The sequence below is a fragment of the Diadema setosum genome, chromosome 1 (assembly GCF_964275005.1).
Source record: "Diadema setosum chromosome 1, eeDiaSeto1, whole genome shotgun sequence".
Classification (NCBI taxonomy): Eukaryota; Metazoa; Echinodermata; class Echinoidea; order Diadematoida; family Diadematidae; genus Diadema; species Diadema setosum.
Genome location: NC_092685.1, coordinates 11,735,710 through 11,763,699, shown reverse-complemented (window position 1 = coordinate 11,763,699; position 27,990 = coordinate 11,735,710). Strand labels below are relative to the sequence as shown.

At 39.0% G+C, this 27,990-nt stretch overlaps 1 protein-coding gene across 1 annotated transcript; it reads left to right on the top strand.

The window, feature by feature from the left end:
* The first annotated feature begins 39 nt into the window (after positions 1 to 39).
* Positions 40 to 27,980, top strand: LOC140236891 (uncharacterized). Its single transcript, XM_072316829.1, has 26 exons — positions 40 to 103; positions 1,113 to 1,262; positions 2,398 to 2,541; positions 3,928 to 4,083; positions 4,572 to 4,706; positions 4,993 to 5,115; positions 5,292 to 5,420; positions 5,722 to 5,853; positions 6,466 to 6,600; positions 7,076 to 7,212; positions 7,431 to 7,553; positions 9,531 to 9,615; positions 10,371 to 10,547; positions 12,871 to 13,005; positions 13,688 to 13,870; positions 14,755 to 14,814; positions 16,187 to 16,250; positions 16,860 to 16,903; positions 17,647 to 17,716; positions 18,207 to 18,253; positions 18,866 to 18,938; positions 19,614 to 19,657; positions 20,179 to 20,185; positions 24,326 to 24,389; positions 24,827 to 24,934; positions 27,876 to 27,980. Exons 1-26 carry the CDS (start codon positions 40 to 42, stop codon positions 27,978 to 27,980), a joined length of 2,694 nt encoding a protein of 897 aa, XP_072172930.1.
* The last annotated feature ends 10 nt before the right edge of the window (positions 27,981 to 27,990 follow it).

The window sequence follows — 27,990 nt, the reverse complement described above, 5'->3', positions numbered from 1 at the left end:
TGACCATTTTGATTTGCCCACCTGCAGCGGAGGAAAGCAATGGACCTGGTGGGGACACTCTTGGTATTCTATGCGGTCTCCACTGGACTGGCGTCAGCACAAAGTAAGTGTCCATGACCCATTGTATCGCTCGATGGCTCCATTTTTAGTTTTCTAACCAACTACTGCAAAGAGACTACAACGTTATTGCTGTTTTTGTTTTTAAGAGAGATTTTGTTATCTTATAGTGACGGTGGTTGTTGTTATTCATTTTCCATCTGTGAAGATGGCTGAATAGCCCATATTCAGCTACACTAAGCTGGTCTTCCATGGGGTCCAGTTGGATGTGGGGTGGGACCACTTCACCGGGTTAGACACCCTGCTCTTTGCGATGAATGAATGAAGCGGGATCTTTTACGTGCATGAGCTGTGACTCTCTCATACGCGGGACCTCCATTTTGTGTCCTATCCGAGGGACAGAGTGTTTTGCCTCTTGCCAGAGGGGACGGTATGTTTACACACAACATTGCTCAGTCCAGACTCGGGTTCGAACCCGGGCCGCGTGATCGTGAGGCAGACGCGCTACCGACTGAGCCAAACCGCCCGTGACAATGATATGAATTTAACATAATTTTACGCAATCCAAATGACCTGGCTTTTATACCAGCAGAAAAAATAGCAATCCGTGGCTTTTTCGTGTGTTTATACAACGAAATTCTGTATTTTGATTATGAGTAGTCAATGTGTCATTACCATTCTTTTTTTTTTTTCTGTGTCTTACCCTCTTTGCTCTTAATTCATTAGTACCCATTAAAAAAAAACAACAAAAAAAAAAACAAAACTGGTGACAAATTCATTTCAGGAAAGTCTAATACTCTCTAACATATCTGAACCTGTAATTGGCTTTGACTATCATGATATCAGTAAAAAGAAAAAAAAAATGTAGACCTACTTGTAGTCGAAAGTTTGAAATTGTAGTTGTATGATTGTTACATCATTCTTATGAATTAAAATGACACACTCGTATCAGTGCATGGTCATTAGGAAAAATGACTGAAGCTGGAATCTGTTCAAAATGTTTAAAAAGATGACATGATATCATGCTGCTGCCAAATATGCTCCTGCTTCCACAGGTACGTGTGCCAACGTGAACTGTCAAAATGGCGGGACCTGCTTCAGTGCCGCCGACCCGTCCTCTTCCGTACCGTTCTTCTGCCAGTGTCAGCCGTCGTACCGGGGGACGTTTTGCGAGACGGCCGTAGAGGACGAAACCCCGAGTACAGGTCGGTGTCTTGGATACACGCTATACAAGCTCAGTTGGTTCCACGACATTTTGCTCCTGCCACAATTGCTTCCATTAAATATCTGCACGCTAAGCCAAAAATACCTTTACCCGTAAACATAACCCTAATCCTCAGATCAAACTGAACCTCAAAACCTATCACAACCCTATCTCTAACCCGAAGTCCTTGGATAAAATAAGACCGGAGCAATTGCCGCTGGAGCAAACGTCATGTCACCAGCTCAGTTTTCACTTGACAGCCCAGAGCACTTGTAACGTTGCCCGGCGTATCTTGGCGTGTTTTATATTGTTGGAACGTCATGTTTATTACATGTATATACGCAGATTGTGTCGCCTCTTGATGCGCGACAGACAAACCGCAAGCATCTTCACGATGTTGGAAATTAAATGCCACATCCAATATGATTTGATTTTAGCGCGAATAATCATTCCATTGAGAAAAAGTAAGATTTAATTTTCTGAAGTATTGAACAGTAATATTTATCGATTAATGCAATAAAGACAGAATTCTATTTCCGACAATTGGCAATTTCTCGAGTTGAATCACCCAGATTGGTTGCAGGATGCTTAAAAGGGGAATTTAGCAATTTACCCAAAGGATACGTGGATTCAGTGTAAAGTGCAGAAATAATTAAGAAGATGAGCACGCATCAATGAGGTTTGAGGAAAAAGATATAAGTGAAGTTGGATGAAAATTGCACGATTCGTTCGAAATATCTGAAAATCAAATGTAAAGAAAATATTTCTCCTATTATTGTTACACGTTAGTAACAAGTTCAGGAAATGTAAACTTTCTATAGAAATGAAATCATGTGCACTGCTCTTTATATTTTCGTTCCAATAGTATGACATCGCGAGTCGTTAGTCTTTTCATCCAGCAATGACGGCGCACGGGTTTAACCAAAACTTTAGAAACTCACAACTTTTGCGTGGATTGTGAAATTGTCAAACTTTACGGATGTGTCTAATTTGTTTCTCATTAAACAAATTAGATACACCTTTTTTTTTGCGGCACAAAGATAAGGACGCACACTAATAAGCCACTCAAATATCGTCTTAAACTATCATCATCATAATTGTTATCATATATTTCGTCATCCCGCGCTCTCTTCTAGTTTCATGCGCAGACATCGTCTGCCAAAACGGAGGAATCTGCTTCAGCGCGGACGACCCTTCGACAACCGTTCCGTTTGTATGCCTGTGCCAGCCGCCTTACGGAGGAACGTACTGCGAGACAGTCATCCAGCAGCCATCTTCGAGTAAATACCATTGAGTCACGTTCTCATTGCAAAGTCATGAAAGTGTACATTGTTTTCCCGATATATATTCATCCGCATATACATTTTGCATTATATTAAATGACTTGTATTTTTTTTCTCAAATTGCTCTAGATCTATAACATGGATTGACAAATGCATGTTTTGTATTATGTATAACTTTTTTGTTGATGGAAATAAATTACCGGTGAGTTGAATGAACGAAAATCATAAAGGAAAAGATAAAAGAAGGGAAAGATATCAAGAAATGAAAAATAATATTATATAAAGTGGAGGGCGCAGAGACAGATCCGGATAACATCTCCATTGAAGCACTGTTATCTGTCAGCAATTGGTCAGGGGTGTAAAATTGGTATCACAACGTCACGTATAATTATGTTTTGACACATTCAGGGCAAATCTTTATTTCACGTGTAATGATTATGATGTTCACATGACAGTCTAGGTGGAATACCTAAAAGAAAAGGTAGGCTCATTCTTTCTGCGAACAAATCTAGAGGAAAACAACATACCAGGAGGTGTTTCATAAAGCTGTTCGTAAAGTTACGAACAACTTACGAGCGACTGGTGATCAGTTCTTGTGCTGAATTATGGATATTCTAATAAGTATAGCACATCAGAACTGATCTCCAGTCGCTCGTAAGTTGTTCGTAACTTTACGAACAGCTTTATGAAACAGGGCCCTGGACTTTTAGGCTCAGGATCTCAACATTACATCAAGATAACTCGGACTCTAATCCACCGATAGATATTTTGGACGCAATCGAAAACAAGATATAACGGATTCATTTACTTGTCACTGGTAACCACTTATGGCAATAGACGGAGCTATGATTTGACATCTATGCCTTCGATAATTCCACACCATTCATCAGATGGAGTCTGTCGGTGATTGTGGATAACTGACAAAATGGGTAACCGTTGCTGACAGGGTATCATGACATTTGCTTCTGCGACAATTGCTCCCATGAAATATCTGCACGCTAAGCCAAACATAAATTCTACACACAAACGTAACCCTCATCCTAATCATAATATTCGTATCAAGCTAAAGCTAAAACCCTATCACAGTCCTAACGCTAACCATAAGCCTCGGAGAAAATAAGACCGGAGCAATTGTCGTAGGAGCAAATGTCATGTCACCTACTGACAAAGCACCTTCAATGGACACAACACACTTGGCCGAAGAAACAAGGACGCCCAAGCCTATGTAACTTAGTTAGATACGTGAATGTATTGCAGCAAACAAATGCAATGAAGTGAAAAGAACAGAGCGTAATAATCGAGATGTCTGTATATGTGTGTACATTATCTTATCATATCCTACGGCATGATGTTTTACTTTGTCTCGCTTTAATTCATTTTCAGCTACTGCTGCTCCACGAGCCACAGCAGAATTGTGCACCAGTGAGCCATGCAGAAATGGCGCCACTTGCGTCGATTCCACCGAGCCAGATAGGGCGACGTTCCTGTGTCTGTGCGCTCCAGGATTCGTGGGATATTTCTGCGACAGAGAGGACACAGGTATAGTATCCGAGCGATTCATAACCTGCTATTACCATAGACTCTCCCACAGAAATGTACCGCAGATACTGAACCATACGTTAAAGAATAACTGTGTTGTGGAATGTTCAGTATGGACAAATGTACTACTAATCATTGACTATAATACGTACTATCGTTACATCCCGGCAACGTAACAAAAGTTGTTTTCAACTCTTACTGCAAAATCAGTTAATGTTTGTGTACGTTAACTGTACTTTGAACATACTCTTTTTATATAATTATTATTTTCTGCTTATTTCTATTTTTCAAAAAGCTCACGGAGATTGGTTGATGCGCAATACATGTTTATCATTTATTGTCATCATCATCATCATCATCATCATCGATATCATCGTAACCATCATTAATTATTAAGGTTTTTTATTTTTTTTTTTTAAATTTCAACAGACATTTATTGCGATTGTTGTTACTATGACTTAGAATTCAATCATGATTATTGTTAACAGGGACGGGGGACTGCGAACCCAACCCGTGCCTAAATGACGGGCTGTGTGACCCTACTCCATTCGCTATCAGCGGCTTCACGTGTGACTGTCAGCACGGGTTTTTCGGCGATCGCTGCCAAAATTCAGTGTCTGTTAGTGGTGAGTCTGTCGAATTGCTGTTACTTGTAGCTACTCTGCTCATGTCGGAATGGGCACCTGTGTATCTAATGCTTGATGATAATGTCTGCGCTTTCGATATTGGTATTTTATAGTCATAGACACCCACTCACACGTACACTGAAGCACAAACATTTTGTGGTAGGCCTATAATTGCAGTAAATATTGGTTGTGCATGTGTTTGTTCAAATACTTATAGGTAAACCTATACTAACAGATTGAGTAGACTTAAATCAATAATGTATCCAACACGTTTGTTTTTTAGGCTACGATGGTTGCGCAAGCTCGCCGTGCCAGAATGAGGGAAGGTGCATCAACCAATACGAGACAGAAGACTACTACTGTGATTGTCTGTCGGGCTACAGCGGGCGTCATTGTGAGGTCACAGGTCAGATTTCTTGTGATCGCATTACATGTCCTTGAATATATTATTTTCACATTTATATGCATTCATACATATTGTGCATCAACAGTTGTGTGATCATGCAGTTCAAGGTACTGAAGCCAATGCTTTATCACGCATCAATCATTAACATTAACTTCTTCTTTTTTTCAATATCACAGGGCCTTGTGTTGGAGATCCGTGTCAAAATGGAGGCACCTGTTTTGAAGAAACGCTCGTTGCTCCTGGTTACCAATGTGTTTGTTCTGCCTCTTTTTATGGAGACAACTGTACAGAAGAAGTTCAAGAAAGTAAGTAGACATGGATGAATAGACGTCAGACTATCAACTTTTATCGCAGGACTCGAATCAAGAATTCAACACGGAACAATGTTGACTGTTTAGTATTAAACCTTTTTCCCAATCAACTTTTCGCAAAATAGTGTTGATCTTACATCAGACATCTTTAATGGACGATTACCTACAGTGGTAACGAATGTTACTATTATCATTTAATTTCTCATTAGGCCCTACTATGTGTTATTTTTGTTTGTCATTTCTTGTGAACTTCTATTTACAATACCATGTCATTGGTTTCCGTGAAATCGTACAGACCCGTGCTCGCCGAACCCTTGCATAAATGGACTGTGCTTCCGGCTTGAGCAGGCAGCCGCCATGACCACTTCGAGGCTATTTTTCTGTCAGTGTCAGCCCGGCTTCACTGGAACCACATGTCAACACGAAGGTATACGTAGTGGCCCCTACCTCACCCATCGCACTTACCCCGACTTTTCTGTGAATATTTCCCGTTCTCACAAAATGTTTTATCGCATTGAGTTATAATCCAAGATATTTTTTTATCAAAAGATGGAGTCACGGTCACCACTCAGTTGGATATATCGTGAAACGTCACACCTACAAACAGAACACTGTTATTTCTCATTATTTCCTAAACGGTGCACAACGTAAGAACGGAAATCCACATTTTTGCTTGGTATAACTCACGTGTGAAAAAAAAGACGAAATGATGTGGCAAATAGTAAAAGTGATTTGGAGAAGGATGAACGCGTGCATTTGTATCATCCTTGACTGTTTTGAAGCATTCAAAAAACTCTTCACATCGGTGACAAGATCTTACAGTTAGAAATGGGTTTGTATAGCGAAACTGTAGTCGACTTTTATAGAATTACTCAATGTGCTGCATATCGAGTCCAAAACTTTGTGAGCATGCCATGGTCGTGGGGTCTTAGAGTTAATAGTACCTGAAAATGTGTGATAGTATATGACAGAACTAACTCTCTATCGTATCATGTATCATTACTGACCATCTATCATCAAACTAATCTCTATGACACAGATCCGTGCTATTCTGATCCCTGTGAAAATGACGCGGAGTGTCGAAACGCCCTCGTCGGCGGCAATGCGGATTTGGTGATTGGCTTTTGGTGCCAGTGCACACCAGACTTCGTCGGCAGAACATGTTCGGTCCCGGGTAAACTATAATTCATCAATGGTCATTATGATTGCAAATGCTCATTTCTTTTGGTTTATCATTCTTTTTCTAAGCCCTATTTTACATGCATTGCTTGATTTTTCAATTTGAGACGACAGTGCGAATATGCGACAAAATTCTCATGATATCTAAAAGCAAAAAATTATTCAGATCATAATCTACTCATCAGTTAACTATGTCAAATATCACACTAGCAATGATAATATAGGTTAATGATAATAATGATCATTTTAAGATACATAACGGCATACAAAATGAGCTGTAATTACATAAATAACGAAGGATGATTACATTATAATAATACCAACATTTCATGATGCAGGCACATGATTGTAACCAGATGAAAAGTCATTTTCATCGTCTAAATTCTGATAATATTCTTTGTATTTATATTCTAAATCTAATGGGTTGCTTCTTTCTTACCGTGGCCTTCTGTTTATGTTGTCACTACAAGCGCCATGTTCATCGAACCCCTGTCTGAACGATGCCGAATGTATCGACGTGCGGGGTGTGGACGACCCAGTGTTCGAGGAGGAGCTAGTCAGTTACACGTGTAACTGTCTAGACGGATGGATGGGGCAACACTGCGAAGTACAAGGTGGGGATGAGCGTAAATTGTTTGTCTCTTTCTGTGTTCTATTAATCAGCTAGATCTGTCGTTTGAACTTCACGATTACCGTTGATTTAAACAGATAAGAATGAAAAAGAGGAATCAATGAACGTGTATCTGAACGATGGTATTGGTTGAGAGAGAAAAAAAAAAATACACACAACTAATTATCATCTGAATTTTATCTTTTTACGGTCAGTTCCTGTTGCCGACACCTGCTCCTCTGATCCGTGTCAGAACGGTGGTTCGTGCAGACCTAGCTCTGCTGGCTTTGCTTGTGACTGCCCGAGCGGTTATTCCGGAACGACTTGTCAATATCTTGGTGAGTTTGTTTGTGCCTCTCCATCTCGCACTCAGTTGGTAAATATATCTTGTGTATGGTATGTACACTGTATGTATCCATGTATTTATGCATATATATATATATATATATATATATATATATATATATATACACACACACACACACATATAAGCAATAGGTGATTTTAATTCCCACAGGAAGAATTTGCACGTCGAAAAAATGATTGCGCTTGGTTCAACAGTTCAGGTCAAAGATGACGACAAACATGCACACATGAACATCACTAATACATTGTATTAGGCAAGTGATGTAAAAAAAACAAAAAAAAAAACGATACTAACTTTGCGGTAATTTGTATATCTGGTGTTTAAGGGCTTAAAATCACACTGACTTCTCTTTTTTGAATGATCAGATCCCTGTCTCTCCAATCCTTGTTTGAACGGTGGCAAGTGCTACATCAGCGAGTTGGGAAGTTCTTACTTCTGTTACTGTCCCACTACATACACTGGAAATGAATGTCGGTATCATGGTAAGTCCGTACGTGTTGGACACTAACTCTGTAGCTGCATTCGTGCTGCAGACTCTCTCGTTTTCTCAAGTGATAAAAAGAGCAAGGAGAAATTTTCCATGGTCCAAATCAGGTGCGATACAATAATGAGGTAGAAAGAGGAATTATGAAGCACCAGTTGAACATCTTGATATCAGTCGTAGTTCTTTGCAGTGATTTATGATAGTTAAAGGGGCCCTGAAATCCAAATGCACATTGATTTGTGTTGATTTATGATACCCTCAACATCACTTTTGCGGTGAAACGAATATCTGGAAACATTCCATATATTTTTAACGATTTTTCTTCTATTCTTCTTCAGATTACTCGGGAACGCCCACAAAAAAAAATCCTTTCAAACCAATCAATATTAAAGGGACTGTACAGTGCTGGTTGAGGTGGGGATTCACATTTGAACATTTGAACATCGCAATGATTGACAGATGATGTCATCTCAAGAATATTCAATATTGATTGGTTTGGAAGGATTTTTTGTGGGCGTTCCCAAGTAATCTGAAGAAAAATAGAAGAAAAAATCATTAAAAATATATGAAATGTTTCTAGATATTTGTTTTACCGCAAAAGTGATGTTGAGGGTATCATAAATCAACACTAATCAACATGCATTTGGATTTCAGGGCCCCTTTGCGGGATTCTCTTGGAAACATAAAAATCCATGCATTCACGTTTTTTGAATGATTATGATAACTATACGAGCCAGATGACTGATGATCGATACATAACCTCTATCAGACCTATGCTAAAGCAGTTACAAAAAATACAATGTTTTAGGTAACAGGCACATGAAAATGGTACAAAGTAAGGTATGAAGAGGTCATTAACTCTGATGTCTACTACGTACCATTTTCATTTTAATGCTAAACTCAACAGTTGGTTTCCTTCATCTTAGTTGACATGGCATAGCATGATGGGCACATAAACTGATAAAGTAACATAAAAGCAGCACAATTTTCAAACGATAGAAGGTTTCAGGACATCTCCCTGCATGTAATAACCGTCGCCATCTTCTGGAGGACTTACTCTCTCTCTAGATGAATCCACCAGGTGATAGCTGCCTGGGAATGCTGTCTACAAACTCCCCGGAACTAGAAGTGTTTCTTGTGGTCTACCTCTGTTACAATTAACTTCAATGTTTCTGGTCAGAATTTAATGATTTAGATGGTTCTTTTCTCAGCATGTGGTCTGGAAACAAGAGATGTCTTCGCCTTAATCTTTTGGGTAAAGCCATTTTCTTCCTAGCTTTTAAATGAACCTCTCCATTTTCAGCAGAAGCACCCCGTGGTGAATAGGAATCATTCACCTAAATAACCAAAATTACAACAGAATTTATCACACAAGTAAAATGAGTTGTTCAACTTAGAGGCATTATTGATTTAAATATAAGAAGTTTTCCCTATACAGAGCCGTGCCTATCTGAACCATGTCAGAATGGAGCGCTGTGCCTCAACCAGGGTAGTGACTACAGCTGCACCTGCTCCTCAGGAACGATGGGGACAAACTGCGAAATCCAAAGTCAGTATAAAAGCGTTATGGAGTCTCGTTTGATAGGATAAAACCTTCCTAATTCGTGTAATTGTTGTCAAATAAGATATTTAGGAATACACATATACACATGAAAATTTATAATGTTACGCTGCGTGTCACATACGGTCAGTATTCGCCTTATGGATCACGTGGATTAAATAAGTTCTGAAATTTGCATTTACGCTAAAGTTTCCGTACACCAGACCAAACAATGAAAATCGTAGGGATATCAAATAAAGAACGTCATGATATTGCCATGGCTTCATTTCCCCGAGACTTGATTACAATTCGGCAATTTATGCTCGAAGAATAAAAATGAGAGACTGAGCCTATGAAAGAAAGAAACAATCCTGTTTGTTTACTCACTTTTCGGTATGACTCGAAATAGAGAGGTCAAGGCATTTCTCTCACGAGAAAAATCATAATATTAACACAACCACCAGCGATTTCTCTCAAATACGGTTACTGTAATACGCCTTTTGAAAGAAAGTAAATCAAATCGCAAGCAAATCCTGTCTCGATTTGATGTGCTAATCCAATGATATGATAACTTCGGGAACTGTTTATCATATCATCTAAGAATCCCCTTGTTATCAGAATGATGTCTCATCATTTGTCTAACAATATTCATTTAAATTCTATAAATGGCATGCCTTACACCAGAAAACAAAAAGTTAAACGCTTAGCCAGAATCGGTTAAGAATCGTCTAATACTTATTTGTGTGCATATGTGTGTGTTCAAGGTGTCTGCTACTCAAGCCCTTGTCAAAATGGAGGCACATGTTATCTTAGTGAGGACACGACAGCTTACGTCTGTCTTTGTGCGTCGGATTTCCAAGGCGATTACTGTGAAGAGCGGATGGTTGAGGTGGGCGTGTCACCTAGCTCCACACCGAGCACTGCGACAAGGCCACATGAAGGTTTGTGTCATGTCGGGCAAAACACTGGGAAATCAAAACATAAAGTAATAAGTGTACGGGTGTTGGATTGGAGTTTTTCAAATCATTCATTTGTTAACCTGTTTGTATATCTGTCTCTCCCAATCAAACAGATTTGATAAGTGTCTGTAGGATAGTTTACGTAAGATTTGGGTTTGATATGGTTCTCTCTTTTCTAGAAGTATTTTATTTCTATCATTGCATGCGACTTAATATATTGCTGTAAATTTCCATGAAACTGATCATCGCAACTAAGTGTGGCATAAACTTGGATATGGTTGTAACAGATCAGTGGCGTATCTAGGGAAAACGGCGCCCGGGGCAAGCACGAAAATTGCGCCCCTAATTTCTGAAAAAGTGTTCAACCCCAACACCATCCCGGTAGGGACTTTAAACAAAGTCCACATGATGCTTTTTCAAGCACTTAAAAGGGATCTTTTGAGGGTGATTTAAATGTAATGAATTTTGATAGATTTTGGCGAGCGAGCGCAGCGAGCGAGCCGAAAATTGTTGTATTTCAGCTTACAAAACATGGAATTCTTGTCATTTTTTGCTTATTAAATCTCACAATTATAGTGACGACCTTATAGATAACGATATATACCAAAAAACTGAGGACTTTAAAAAAACTCTAAATTAGTGCGCGCGAGTGAGCTGAAATTTGTATATACATTATGTCCTCGTCATCATCACGTATTGTTCTTATCTTTTTTTATCTAAAATTTTTGGCGAGCGAGCGCAGCGAGCGAGCCGAAAATTGTTGTATTTCAGCTTACAAAACATGGAATTCTTGTCATTTTTTGCTTATTAAATCTCACAATTATAGTGACAACCTTATAGATAACGATATATACCAAAAAACTGAGGACTTTAAAAAACTCTAAATTAGTGCGCGCGAGTGAGCTGAAATTTGTATATACATTATGTCCTCGTCATCATCACGTATTGTTCTCATCTTTTTTTATCTAAAATTTTTGGCGAGCGAGCGCAGCGAGCGAGCCGAAAATTGTTGTATTTCAGCTTACAAAACATGGAATTCTTGTCATTTTTTGCTTATTAAATCTCACAATTATAGTGACGACCTTATAGATAACGATTTATACCAACAAACTGAGGACTTGAAAAAATACTCTAAATTAGTACGAGCGAGTGAGCCGAAATTTGTATATTTCTGCGTCATTACGTTTTTTTTTTCTTATCTTTTTTTATTTTTTTTTTTGCGCCCCCTTCCCCCGTATGTTCGAAACCGTTGGCGTCCTCTTTTGATCCAACCGGCGATCGCTTCAGAACGAATGAAATTGCAGTCGCTGCTCCGTGTAACATTTTTCCTGCTAAATATAAAATGACATGAGTGAACACAATAGACATTATCATTTTGTCCGCGTCATCGTCACGTTTTGTTCTTATCTTCTTCTCTTTTTTTATACAAATTTTGGCGAGCGAGCGCAGCAAGCGAGCCGAAAATTTTTGTATTTCAGCTTACAAATCATGACACTCTTGTCATTTTTTGCTATTAAATCTTACAATTCTAATCAAGATATAGCGACGGCCTTATAGATAACGATTTATACCAACAAAGTGAGGACTTGAAAAAATACTCTAAATTAGTGCGAGCGAGTGAGCCGAAATTTGTATATTTCCGCGTCATCATTACGTTTTGTTGTTATCTTGTTTGATTCGGGGTTTTTTTGCGCCCCCCCGTATGTTCGAAACCGTTGGCGCCTTCTTTTGATCCAATTGGCGATCGCTTCAGAACGAAATTGCAGCCGCTGCTCCGTGAAACATTTTGCCTGCTAAATATAAAATGACATGTGTGAACACGATAGACACTGTCATTTTGTCATCATCACGTTTTGTTCTTACCTTCTTTTTTATATAAATTTTGGCGAGCGAGCGCAGCGAGCGAGCCGAAAATTTTTGTATTTCAGCTCACAGAACATGGAATTTTTGTGTGAACACAATAAACATTGTCATTTTGTCCGCGTCATCATCATGTTTTGTTTTTATCTTGTTTGATTTGGTTTTCTGCCCCCCCCCCCCCCCCCACCATTTTCCCTCCCCCCTTCCGAGCGAGTTTTTTTTTTCCTTCTTCTTCTCCTTTTCTTTTCTTTTCTTTTTTTTCTTCTTCTTCTTCGTTTTTTTCCCTTCTTCTTCTTCGTTTTTTTTTCCTTTTTTTTTCTTCTTCTTCTTCGTTTTTTTTTTCGTTTTTTTTGCGCCCCCAAGGAGTGGCGCCCGGGGCACGTGCCCCCCTTGCCCCCCCTTAGATACGCCACTGTAACAGATAAATGTTCTTCTTCCTGTGTAGATCAATGTTCGTCCTACCCTTGTGCTGAAGGGAGCACCTGTGTGTTGGACGGGCCTGACCCCTACGGAGTCTACACTTCCATGTGCCTCTGTCCGGACGGCTTCACTGGTGTCACGTGCGCCGTAGAACTCCCACGTAATAAAATTTCATATTATTTTATTGTCTGCTTCCCGATTAGACAAAACACCTCAGTTGAAGATGATATGAAATGTCAGACCTCGCATTATGCTCGTTTTAGTCTACGTAGGCTAAGGCATTGTTAGATTCTTTGCAAGATATTGTGCTGTTTCCGTGGTGAGCGAATACTCTTCACTGTGATACTGACGTTTTATTTAGAAAAAAAAAATCTGAAGTTCGATTGTAATAGTGTTGTATCTATATTTACGGTTCATCGGCAGGATGATATCCTTTTAGTTCTGTTTTTGTGTTGTCATAAATGATCACGGAGCTCTTCTTTATCGCATCTCCCCTAATTTTGCTGTTTCCCCAATCCTGAATACCCTTTTCTGTCTTTGTACATTTATGTATCTGATCTAGCAAACATGTTTTTGCCATCGTCCTCTGATATTCAATAGCCACACTATTTTGCGTCAGAACCGAAGAACGCATATCATAATTATATAGTACATGTCGGTTTTAACAATATTATTATTTATTCATCCCCCTTGCCAATGGTAATGACCTGGAAACTCAAGAAAACGCCACTACATTCTATCTGTTACTGATGGAGTGACGAGGTATAATGAGGACGTGATTCTTGTTGTTTACACCACGTTTTATTTCGGATCAATGTATCTTTTTGACTTCTTTCGTGCAGGCCAAGAATCCACCCAAGCGCCATCTTTCTCTCATCGTGTCTCTAACACACAACCTGCTGACAAAGCCCCATGTTCCTCCGACCCTTGTCTAAATGGAGGCACCTGTGCAGACAGTGCAGAACTCTTTGTCTGCCTGTGTCCAACTTTCTATGTCGGAGAACAATGCCAAACTGACATCCGAGGTGAGAAACCTGCTTCTCGGATGACCTAACTGGTAGAAATACAACGGAAAGGTCAGGAATGCAATAGATAACGACTTTGGTAAGATACAATGAACCGTCTTTAGAATAGACGGTTATGTGCCATTTGTTCAAACGTAACGATATGCATTATTTCGTTAGTTTGGTTTAGATTCCAATTCACCCTCTGACATCATGATCACATCACCTCTGAGATACCTATTATCTATACCTACCTACCTACCTACCTATCTCTCTATCTATATCTATCTATCTATGTATCTATGTATCTATCTACCTATCTATCTATCTATCTTTATATCTACCTAACAACCTACCCTTTTCAATTCGTTTCCCTACCATCGAACAGTTTATATCTCATTCATCTATCTATCTATCTATCTATCTATCTATCTTTATATCTACCTAACCACCAACCCATTTCGATCCGTTTCCCTACCATCGAACAGTTTATATCTCATCTATCTATCTATATATCTATCTATCCATCCACCCATCTATCTATCTATCTATCTATCTATCTATCTATCTATCTATTTATATGTCTATTTGTCTTTCTATCTATTTGCAATAAAATCTAGCTAGCTGCTAGCTATATCTATGTGCCTGTCTCGTTTATAATCTTTTGCTCTAACTACTTCTATCTGTCCAATCATCCGTTTACCATTTTTTTTTTGTCTACAAACACACCAAAACATTATACTGATGAATATCGAATTGGCAAGGAGAACTAAATTTATCAATAGATAGCTAACTGGCAAAATTTATCTTTTAATATTGGCCAGTTTTGTTTTGTTGACTTTACTTACGACTACGTGAGTCTGTTTGCCCAGTACTGCAGTCAATGTTGCCATTTTCCTACACAGATTGCTCATACAACGGTGATATTTTCAGAGAGGGACAATCCAGAAATAATGGATGTGGAAGTTGGTAAGTTGAGAATATTGTCACAACAGGTATCTACGTTCGTCTCAATCTTGTATTGATGCTTCAGACCATTTTATTACTACAAATTATGGAAGTGTAGTCAATGAATAATTGAATAGAGTTTTGTTAATAGCCTATACGTTATATTGTCCATGAGTCGTCGTGACATTGGCCAGATCCACCTGTTCCGTTCTTATACCTGATGATTTTTATCCTGTGTCTCTTTGCCCTCATGGACTGTTGAAGAGATTGTGCATATGACGTATCAGAATGTATACAAACATGTGCTCATCTTAATTGCCATTATCAACCATGATTAGTACATAATCATCACAATACGCACATAATCTGTTAAGGATGGCAAAAATGCACCTACATCCTAATCAATGTTTATTCGGACATTTGGAAAGGTTCGGTTAAAGAGATGGTACAGTATTGGTGGAGATGAGAATTGGGCTTTAACTCTTTGCATGATACCAAGAAATCACTTATGATATAGTACAGAGCATACCATTTTTAGAGGAATTCAAAGTTTATTTGATGAAAATCATGTTTGGAATGACTGAAACATAAAAAAAAAACAACACACACACACTGTAAAATAAAGCGATCGTAATTCAGTGTGGGTCCCACACTTTATTAAAATCGCTCTTTTTTGGATATCTCAGCCATTTCAAAATGAATATTCATCAAATAAACATTGAATTCCTCATAGAATTACGTGCTCTTTCATACTTCATAAGAGGTTTCTCATTATCTCACCAAAGAAATGTTAGAAACCTGAAATTAGGTCTCAACCAAAACTGTACGATCCCTTTAATATAATTTTGACTGAGCCTCCTTTCATGAGAGTAATATGTCAAAAATTCACAATGTACATTTATTAACAAAACTGGATGTTCATACTTTCCTTTTTACATGTCACATTGATTAATACAGCGTGTGCCAGAACGGAGATTGGGAATGTACATCCAGTAATTGTGGTAAGAACAAAATTTCACATCCGTATGTTGTAGCTATAATTTTAGCAGGCGATATCACTTCTTATCCTGAACGTATATAGAGCCCGACAATGCTGTAGATGATGCTTTCAGATTTATTGTTTAGATTTTTATTCTTAATTTTTGCTTCTCCGGTGTTGTTTCGCTTCAGATTCGTGTTTCTTGACTCGTCCTCCTTAGGAAGTACAACAGAGAGGATATTTGAGAAATTAGATCCACAGGTAGAAGAATGTGTGTCTAAATTTTGGACAGAAAAAAGCGTGTACAACGTATTATTTCGCGTAAAAAGCAGACAACAAATCAAGAAGAATGAATCATCGTCTTTGTTGATTTCTTTTTTTCTGATACGATTGATGTCATTGTCTTCCAGAGTGTCCTGTTGCTGGACATATTTACATGAACAACGAGACATGGACGAATGACTGCAATACTTGGTAAGAAATGTCTCCGATCATGCTCAGTTTCCTTAATGTTTCAATTGAAGGATTGCGTAAGTTGATAAGGAATAACTTTCCTGATTTTGTGCCAAGGAGTGATTCAATAAGGATGTTTGCTGTTTCTATACCACAAGTACATGTTCCAACAGAAACTGTTTAAGTGTTTTCTGTTAGCTTGTAAGCACTGCGTATCAATTCTCCTTCTCTGGTTTGTTGTTGTTGCTGGTTTTTTTTTCTTTAATCAGTAGAGAGCAAAATTATGAAGTTCGTATACTACTGGCATACCTCTATTGGTCCGTTTACCAAGATACTTCGCCTTGTTTTTGATGTTATTAAAAGTAAAAATCATACCAGCACTCTCTGGGTGCTAGTCATAGCTGAAACTTTGTTACTATGATTTAGCGATTTATAACTATTGATTGTAAATGATCTAAAAGCAAAGTGTGCCGTGTGTACATAATTATGATATATCAAGACCCACATTGACTCATTTACAAAACATCATAACCCAGCCTAGCCTTTACTGTTGCGGGTCGTGTGTAAGCATTTTTTCTTTGCTCTGTCTTGTTTTTCCTTCTCAGTTTCTGTTTTGTTTTTCCTTCTCAGTTTCTGCCAAAATGGAGCGATTGTATGTACGAATATCGATTGCAGTGAGTATTAAATTCAACTTTTCTTCTCTAAGTTTTAGCGAAAGTAATGTGTGATACATAACATATGCATATTCTTTGTGTTTTATTTCTTTGTGTTTACTTTAGTAATAGCTGGTGAATAAATTGTAATGATATCATTTCAAAACTTTAAGCTATGCACAGGGGCGGATCCAGGAATTCCGTAAAGAGGGGGCGTGTTTACAAAAATAAAGGGGGCGCACGCACCCCTCCCCCCATTTTTTTTTCTTTTTATTTCTTTTGTTTCAACAAAAAATAAAGGGGGGGGGGGCGTGCGCCGGTTGCTGTCCTCCCTGGATCCGCCCCTGATGCATGAAGTATTTTTCTGAAAAATACAGTGGAATAGTATACCAGTACAGTCCACACGGTTTACTGTTCATCATAGCAGTTCCATACGACAATGTAAGCGAGGTCAGTGTTTCGCAATCATGGAAATCTCCCTGGCAGAGATTTGTCAGTTTTGCTATTTCATCACTTCTTATGCAACCACTATAAGAATACACCATGGCTTAAACATGAATCTTGCTGAATCTTCTTTTAATTATGACCAATGGTGTTACTACTGTAATATTCTTGAGAATGATTTCATCGACTTTGTAATCCCAAAACTTCCAAGGCAAGAGAAAAAAATAAGATGAAAACAGAATATGACAGCTGTTGTTATTTCATTTATTAGGAGCCTTAGAAGGTTTTATGCTCTTAATTTCTTGTTTCATTTCTTGTAGGTACCGTCTGCCTCTTCGAAGGAAGGTTCTATAACATCGGAGAGCAGCGGGACAATCATTGTTCCACATGGTATGGTCCAGAAAACAGTTAACTACTATAGCTGTACGTAACTGGGAAAGATTTCACTCCACATGATGTTTCACTTCTTTCCTTCTTTCATCCGATTTGTATTCACAGATTTTCTTTAAACAATAACCCAACACTCCCAAAGCAACCCACTTGTTAGTGATTTAGTACTGGTACGGAATCCATCCCTGTTTCATTTAATGTTTCATTTCTATGACTTATACCTTTGAAGTCTAACCGCAAGAGCTTCAACAATATTACACTAAAATCTATTGAAACAGCATTCGCAAAGTTGGCGAAAAGATTTTGAACCGTATCATTTTATAACGCAGCCCAAGGTGTTGAATTCCCCGTAGCTCAGGCCGCAAGAGGTCCTGAATATCTTAAATGTGTCATTGTTGTCGTTTTCTTTGATGTCACTGTCTACTTACCTAATACACTTAACGCTGTTTGCCGGTATTTATTCACCATGTACTCTTTATTTTCCTTTCAGTCTTTGCCAGTTCGGTCGATGGTACTGCGCAGACATTGAAAATTGTGGTAAGACCGAAATTAATGAAATTATGTTTATGTTCTTTTGTATGAATATGTCTAGAAGAGAATTCTTCCGAGACAACAGTTTTATATGACTTTTTTGAGTTCTATTCCTTCAAAGTGTCTGCCAAGCAATCGAACATATGTGTTTTCCCTTCACACGCACACCCACACACATAAACATATTCAAACACACGCATAATCGAGCGCGCGCAAACAGCAAATGTTTATTAGAACAGCTGGATCCTGTTGCTTAAGTTAAAAGCTGAGATCGAACATAATTCTATGACTATCAAACATAAGTCTCTGAATACTAAAGCCCGATTGGCTAATATCTGACTTACGTTTGATTTACTGACTTACGTTTGATTTACTGACTTATGCTTGATTGCATCTTTTAAAGCAACCGCGGGTTCAGAGCGGTATGTGGAAGTCGTGGTGCTATACAACTAACTATTATAATGCTGCTCGGTAATCAAGAATCGCAGAACTACATTTAATAAATACTTGAACAACAGTTCAGTGTATCATACCCCAATCAAATTATGATATTTTGTAGTAGAATTCAGTGACTACGCATCATTGGAATGACATAACGATATTTGTCCTCTATTTCAGTTGACAACTCTTGTATGTACGGTAGTACAGCATTTGATGAGTACAGTATACGACCACAGCACTGTAATCTCTGGTAGGTACACTGGAGTTAAGCCATTATATTGCACAGAGTAATGATTTCACTAGCCATTTCCAAGACCTTGACAATCAAGTTGTGACTACACGATGAGTTTTGTATATATTCTGGTGCTTTCCAGATTTAATTCTACCAGGTCACTAATGTTTCTGTAACAACTGATTGGTTAGAAACGTCCGAGACGTAAAAGTTCAAAAGCCATTTTGCCTTCAAATCCAAATCTATAGGCATGTTAAGTCAAGCTATACCGTTGAGAAGCGTACTACATAGCCAAACTACTTCCACCCGTTTACATATAAGTTTGTCTAAAATTTGAATTGCCAATCACATTGACAATCTACAAGAAGATAAAGTATAAAAATAAAATAAAAAATAAGATTAAAAATGCGAATTTTTTCTTACATATTGGTTGGCGGTGATCGAACGAAAATAAATCATAAATGGCATAGTTGAATTCCATCAATCGAAACAGTAATCAAGTACGTAAACTTTATGGTGTAACTAGCTACGTGGTATAGTCCTTGAAACTCATGATTGAATAGGAACATCTTGCCTGTTTATGGCCATCTTTTCTACATCAATTTCTATTTCAGCTCATTATTAACCACGCTCTATACCGTGCGTTCATACTTATGTGACATGCATGTTTGCTTGAAATTCCTCTATTTATAGTACGTGTGAGCGGAGTACATGGTCCTGTACGACAAGCAGTTGTGGTAAGTTGTACAGTGTATTTTAGTGCGGTAAATGAAGTGAAATGTTAAAAAGATAGCTGACGAAAAACGATAAAATAGTAGGCCTGTTTGAACCACAGTGACGCTTCCTCTGGAAGGCAGACCAATTCTCACTCTCAGTCTTAAAATGAACTCTTACATGCTCGATAGGTGGTTATTTTCGACAGCATCTAATAATAAACAACGCGTCATCTGAGATATAAGAAGTGCATCGGAAGCGTATATGATATCAATCGTATCGTGCTATACGGGAGAGAAAAAAAAAGCATACGTATTTAAAGTGCATTAAACATGTACCATTTGACTTTACTTCGGGGCAATCTTACTAAATTAATTTAGGTATTCTTTCTTTTTGTGTGTGTGTCGCTAGGGGATATCGAGTTCTGTGAGGATGTATGGAGGCCTACGCCTTTTTGAAATATATAGAATTCCCTGTTGTGATTGTGATACATGTCGTATTAATTCTTTTCATTCAAACTTCTTTCCACTGAAACTCTCACCAGATGACTAGTAAGTATGCTTAAACTCTTATATTTTTCAAACGTATCACTGTTGGTAGCTGTGAGACGTGATTCTTTTTTGTAGTTAGATCAATTTGTAGTGACAGATTTTGGACAGAAACACCGTTTAAATGTTTGAGCTGGTCTATCTATCATTAGAGGAAATGTCGATCTTTCTTTTCTGAGTTTGTGGAATTCACGTGTGCTTGTATTGCGCTTTCACCCTCCCTCTCTCCCTCTCTATTAATAATATTGAATTACGTATGTACCAAGAAATGCACCAAATACAGCCACGACACCATTAGTGATTAGCCCACTGCAAATCATGTACATATATATAGGTAATGGGCAAACGGCTTGATCACTTGCTGTCACATTCATTACTGAGGTCAAAGTACGGAAAGTGCAGAATATGATAAGTGTAACATAATAAGTGTAATATAATAAGTGTAATAAGTGTAATACAATAAGTGTAGAATATTATACTTAATGCCAAAGTACGTGAAGTGTAGAATATTATACTTAATGCCAAAGTACGTCAAGTGCAGAATATATACTTAATGCCAAAGTACATAAAGACACTTGTGTAGAATATATACTTAATGCCAAAGTACGAAAAGTGTAGAATACATGTATATACTTACCATGACATTCTGCAAGCAGTTGACTAACACCTTTTCTTTCATCATTTCCTTTTGGCGTCAGCCCTAGGGGCGTTCAGATTTTTATGAACCTCAGCGGTAATGTGTCTGCTTTGACTGGAAACGAGATATCCTTTGTGAGGTATGAATATCATTACATGATTCTGTAATAATATTGTATCAAGAGCTTTATTTTCTGATGAACATAAACAAGAATTTGATAGCATTTGACATCAGTCATGATCTTTAAAGACACCCAGTCGCGAGGATACATGGACATATTTCAGCCGCGGGCGGCAGCACGTAAACTCGCTTCCGAAGTTGCTACGAAGCGAAATGTGTGTGTGCGCAAGACATCCCTAAAGCAATGTATCGCGCTATAGTATCTCGTTTGCTCGCTTGATTGATCTGAGCGCGGGGAGTACGTTTTGTGTAATGTGAATTGAATGTATGGTATACTGTATGTATACTGTATGTACTGTGTGATGCAATGTTCGCATGAGCTATAGTAGCTAGCTGCCTATACTTGTACGACTACAGTGTACGCCTTCTCTTCATCGCACCGTCGATCGTCGTCAGTCGTTAACTACACTGTAATCGTCAGATCAGATTATATATAGGTAGGGTGGCCATCATGGACGCGACGATGACACATCGTCATGGGTAGCGGATATTACCGCTGAGTTGTCCATTCTGAACGCGGACGATTGGGTCGGAGACCCTGTGTCTTGTGTAGCCCTACTAGTACTACATACTGTACGAGCTGAAATTTTCGCGTACAGATATTTTCGCGAATTGCTACTTGGAGGACATTTTCGCGTGTTGTTAATTTCGCGGTTGCGAGTGTCTAACTGAACTTAGCTATTAGCGCGTTGTTATTTTCACGAGTTGTTATTTTCGCGGTTCAAAGGCGATTCGCGAAATTCGCGAAAATAAAACCACCGCGAAAATTTCAGCTCGTACAGTATCGACCACCCTTATTGAAACCGACCGCGTATAATTCGCGCACTGAACACTTAGTACGCACTTCTCTGCGCGCAAAGCACATAAAAATAGATTGGCTTTGAATGTAGATGAGGATGGTGTGGGAAAACGCGATAATTCATTGTTCATTAATGGTTTTAATCAAGGACAAAATTTCGAATGAATATTTTCACCGAATCGTAATGACAGCACAATGTAATGTCTATGGAAGTTTCTAAAAGGCTTCTAAAAAGCTTCGTACAACAAGGTGTTCAATACAACTCGGTTTGCGTGCATTGTCAATGCAAAAACAGCGGTCGATTCTATTAACGCGATTTACCGCGGGGAGCTGAAACGAGGCCACGCAAGTTCGTCGGCGATATTTTTGCACTGAAACTTCTAATCGAAAACGGAACAACGGCATTTGATAGAGCTGGATTTTCTCAATCACGTGTGGTAGGTCAAGTTTTTTTACGTGAATTTCAGTGTTAAATATTCTTATCAAGTAGATAAACATTAGGCGGTCGATTAGTAGTAGGTCCAACCATACTTGCCCTGGCGTGTGTAAATTCAGGACGGGGAAGCGACTGTGCCCGTGCAGGGCCAACGGCCACAGTTGCACTGCACAGTGTAACTGTGGCCGTGATAGAAGGGGGCCGTGCACCAACCGACATACCTTCAAGTCGAAGTAGGGCCTAAACTAGAATCTACTATTGTTAGATCTATCATCTTTGAACCTTTAGTTCCCCTGTTTAAACGTTAGAGTTCTACCAGATCTATTGGGTTAGACTACATGTATGATGGAGCTTGCGATAGATCTATTCATTTTTTTAAAATTTATTTGCAAATCCTAAATCATATTCTTGGGGAATTTGCATAACATGATTGATATGAAAAACTTCTCATTTAATGGGACTAATGACATTAAACTGACCCAGCAAATGCCATTTCAATTACGGCATTATCATAATTTGACATAAATGAGAACGCGGAATTATACATAGAAAAATAGGCCTACTTGTCGATCAAACGCAAATGCCCTAAAGTTACTGATACTAGATTAGAAAAAGTCATTCCACTTCAATCACTGATTCATGTGTAGACTTCTACTTACACATCATCTGGATCTGGATTCCTTGAAGTTGTGACGTGGCCAGCTGGGGTTGCTTGATTGGCGTAAGCCGTGGCAACACAATTCCACCGTGCATGTCGTAACACGAATTTGCACATTCTAAATAAAAATTCCTGCAAAACTGTTCATGCAACTCCAGCAAGTGGAAAGCAAAATTTTCATCGGCACGCTGACGCTGAAGCCTCCCCCTCTGGTCTCTTACTTGTCCTCCAGCTAAGAACACGTCTCTCTGCATTCTCCACTCGTCGATAGCGTCAAACAAGTAGATACGTTGCCTCGAGTTGGACGGCTGTTTGATCTCCATTGTGAGGTTTCATTACTAAACCAAAGCCAAGGCTAAGCCGAAACAGTACAGCACTTTTTATTGCAAACAGTACTCGCATACCACACACAATATTGATACTGACATACCGGTACCGACGACTTCTATCAACTTTGTTATGTTACGATCCGGCCCAACGTACTGTAAGCTGTACGTATAACACATGCAGCTGACGCAGCAGACAACATTGCACGATGAGATCATAGCAACCTGCCATATGGCCATATGCATTGCAACTTGCTATACATGAAGCTTAGAGTTTTAACATTTCTTCATCAAAGCATATTTATAAATACCAAATATTAAACAACGTAATATATGAACAATTTATGATATTGTTATGTAATATTTTCAGACATTTTTAAATATTATTGCCTAGATTGCTGAAATTGGCACCATAGCGCATATAAACAGAGACTGGAGCCAGATACGTACGTACGTACACCCGACAGCTCTCACTACTTGTTGTGTCGCGGACCGGGAGAGATTTTCATGCGCATGGCTGTTGTGCGGTTTTGTGCATGCACCCATTCGGCCCCATTCGGTAGGTATTCGGGCGTCCATGTTGAAATTACAGTGGACAGCTCGCACGGCGCTCGTGCCCCATCAGGTTTTCGCTGGTGCGCTGCGTAGCGTCGTGTTCGGCATTCGGTACGTACGGGGGTACAATAACGGGAGGAGCAGCTTGCCGTGCTTTTCTACTGAGCTGCGAATCGCCTGCGACGACCGGCTGCCTTTAACTCAAATTTCACCACTTTTGATGAAAGACAATATTTCGTCAAGATAGTTTCGATCATGATGATAGCATATAAAATAGTACAGTATATCTTTATTTTTCGTGCTTTCTTCCGATTATCCTTTCCTCATTACGACACCACGTGTCATTCCAATGGCTTGCATCATTTGAGCATCTAGTCGTTCGTTCCTGTCTTTTATTTCAAGGGCGGAAAAGCAAATGTAGGATCGACATGGTGTTGTCAAGCACCGTCTAGATTGCAACATTCATCTTCAGTTCATTATCCCACTTTCATGATCTCTTCATCTGCGTAAATGATGTCTTCTGATCGCGTCTTATATAATTTCGTGTTACAGCTACTTCAAGACAGAGGTCAACCGAAGGTACTTTCTCGGCGCAGAGCAGCTTAGAGATATAAAGGTACCACAACAGAAAAGTATGTGTGTGTGTTTAAAAGTGTGTGAACGTTAAATGGAGTGAGATATTTTAACTGATTTTGAAGCCAAACAGAAGAATGCGTAAACCGTCTATGACATGCCCTGCTAGCTATTTCTTGGAGCTCACAGTAGGTTTTGATGTGTTTTATAACTGAAGGAACTCAAAGACCGTAACTCAACACCAACTGGAAACCATATTTTCTAAGTGTACTCCTATTCATTATTATCGAAACTGGCGGATATCGATGTTACAATTATGCAAATATACGAACGTACTAGTCAACGCTGGTAGAGAATATTGGAAACTGGTCGGAAATTCAAGCATATGTGGGCTGTTGATGAAGTAGTATCTTCTTAACGGTGTAATATCTGAATAGAATAACATCTTTACGCTAAATTTTCTCTATGTTGTCTTTACAGCTCTCCTCGGGAGGAGACATTGATTTTATGCCTTTCCAGTTCAGTATAGTCAAAAACTCTTCTCAAGATATCAGCCCCGTGGCGGTAAGGAACGATATCGAGAGCAAGGTAATTATTCTTGCAGACCAAACATCACTTGGATACAGGGTACAAACCTATATCCTCTACATGATTATTGCTTATGATCAGCACATTAACTCCTACAAGCCCCCGTCTAGAAAAAAGAAAAGAAAACACATAATATTGAACACAAGTTTAATGCCAGCGACCCAAAATGGCAAAATATCAGTGGACTGATAAAACACTTCCAGTTTATTATTTCATCAATGAGAAATCAGACATGAGAATCCATGTTTCATAATACGGATCTATACACACACACACACACACACACACACACATACATATATATATCTATCTATCTATCTATATATATATATATATATATATATATATATATCTATATATATATATATTCCTGCAAGCGTGATAAAGATATTATGAAAGTTTGTTTCACTTCCCTTTATCACGTGTAAATGAAGACAGATGCTTGGCAATATTGTTCTTAAGTATTTCTGCAAATTACTTATTCTGTCGAGAATCCTACAATGACCATGTATTCATCGTTATGTCACAGATGAACAACGGCGAGTTCTCGATCCATTTCGGGGGCAACAATTATCTCGCAGTCCCCTCGTCGTTCGAGGCTGTAGAAATCGACTTCGACAACGATGACGAAAGACTGCCGGTTTCGTCAAGCCCACGGGTCCTGGCAACGGGCGGCATCATCGGAGGGCTGGTCGCACTCTGCTCCGTTACCGTGTTTTTGTTCGTTGTATTCGTGAGTGCATTGTTATGTTGTGGTCATGGAAGTTGTGGTCCTGCATGGTATTTTTCATGCTTCCATTACTGATGCTACTACATGCAAGGGCGCCGGAAGCAGGGGGGGGGGGGGGGAGGGGGGGGGGGGGGCCGGGGCAGGGGTGGCACTTGCCCCCCCCCCCAACCAAAACGAGTTTTTGCCCCCCCCCCCCCCCCCCAATTAATCACTGATTTAAAGACCAAAATGAACAATAAAGGCATATTTCTTGTCTAAATGTTGTAATTTCATAACTGAAAATGCAAAAATTTATTACACTAACAACATACATTATTGTATCTATACACTAATAGTAACTTATGAGTAAATTTACTGTATAGATGGTAGCCTCGTGTCTTCGAGTGTGCCCGCTGAAACATACCTTTAGTAAACCTTACATTTTTCATTTTCTTCTTTGCTTTCTAGTAGTATAAGAATATTTTTTATTGTTCAAACGATGCGATCACATTTAAGCTTTTAATGAGTACATTTCAGATAAATTACAAAGTGAAAGTGGCTCGCTCTATAAAAGCGACTTTTATACTCTGTTTTTACAAAAAAGTCCCTACCGTGGGAGGGGGTATCCCCCTCCCACACTCTCCCTCGACGAGGATCTCACACCATCACATAATATACCCCCGTATGTTAAGATCATGGTCCTTCCAACTGATTTTTTTTCAATATGTTAATTCCCTAGAAATTTGCTTTTAAATGTTCTATAAAGGCGACTTTTATACTCTGTTTTTACAAAAAGTCCCTACCCCCTCCCACACCCTCCCCCCGCTCAGTCGCTTCGCTCCCTCGCCGAGGATCTCGCACCATCACATTATTAATGTACTCCCGTATGTTATGAACATAGTCCTTCCAACTGATTTTTTCAATATGTTAATTCCATAGAAATTTGCTTTAAATTCTCTATAAACGCGACTTTTATACTCTGTTTTTACAAAAAGTCCCCAACGTGGGAGGGGGTATCCCCCCTCCCACACCCTCCCCCCGCTCGGTCGCTTCGCTCCCTCGCCGAGGATCTCACACCATCACATTATTATGTACTCCCGTATGTAATAATCACAGTCCTTCGCACTGATTATTTTCACTATGTTTAATTCCTTAGAAATTTGGTCTATAAACGCGACTTTTGTACCCTGTTTTACAAAAGCTTCCTACAGTGGGGGGAGGGGGGGGGGTAATCCCCCTTTCCACCCCCCCCCCCCCTCACGCGCCGATGATCTCACATCGTCACAATGTGCCCCCGTTGAGATTTTGCCCCCCCCCCCCTCAAAAAAAAAAAAAAAACAAAAAACAAAAAACAAAACAAAACAAAAAAACAACCAAAAAAACAAACAAACAAACAAACCAGAAGTGTTCCGGTGCGCTTGACTACATGTACATCAATTCTATATTTTCTCTTTCTTTTCTTCTTCTTCTTCTACTTCCTCCTCTTACTCCTCCTCCTCCTCCTTCTCTTCCTCAATATTGCTCTTGCTGTTTTATTTGTAAGAGCCTTTCTATCAGGGGGAGAAGTCTTTAATGATAATGATGGATGTTACCTTTAACAGGACAATAATGTCAGACTAGTCAGTCCGTATGAAGATATGTGATGGTTAACAACAAAAATTAGTGAATTCTGCCAAACTCTCTCAAAATAATCGTGCTGTCTGTTCTCTCATGCAGTTGTGCAAGCTCTGGAGAAGAAAGTCTACAATGGAGGCTTCCGACGAACCAGTAATTCTCGCGGTAAGAAAATCGCGTATGATTATGTGATATCGGTTGGATGTGTGTGCTTGTTCTGTTCTTGGAAAATAGAAAAGGCTGTTTAACGTTTTGAGTAAAGATCAAACCATAATTCAGGTATTTTGCAGATAAAGGACGATGAAATTGTCCTGGTTTTGTTTTTGTTTTTGGTCCTGTTTCTCTTTCTTTTTGAAAAATCTGTCAGATTTTCTTCTCCGTTTCCTATACCCTTAACCGTCAAATGAGTCCTGTAAAATCAGCTGCTCCGAATTTTGTTAAACTGAAGGAAAAAACTCTATATTCCTCCATCCAATTTGTGATGGAACAAATTCAAATCGTGTATTTATCCTTTCATTATACCACATGCGGCTGTTATAATGATCCTGAGAGAGTTTAAGAGAAGTGAACAAATTTGTCAAATACGACATTTGTCTTGGTACCATTCTCCCACTACAGCAACTTACGACGCAGGACTCGCTGGCAAGCTCACCTCCAGTCAGCCCCGCGGAACGCTCTCGATCCATTCCGGCTCATTTTCGCTTCAAAAATCCGTACGTGTAGTTCCCCTGCA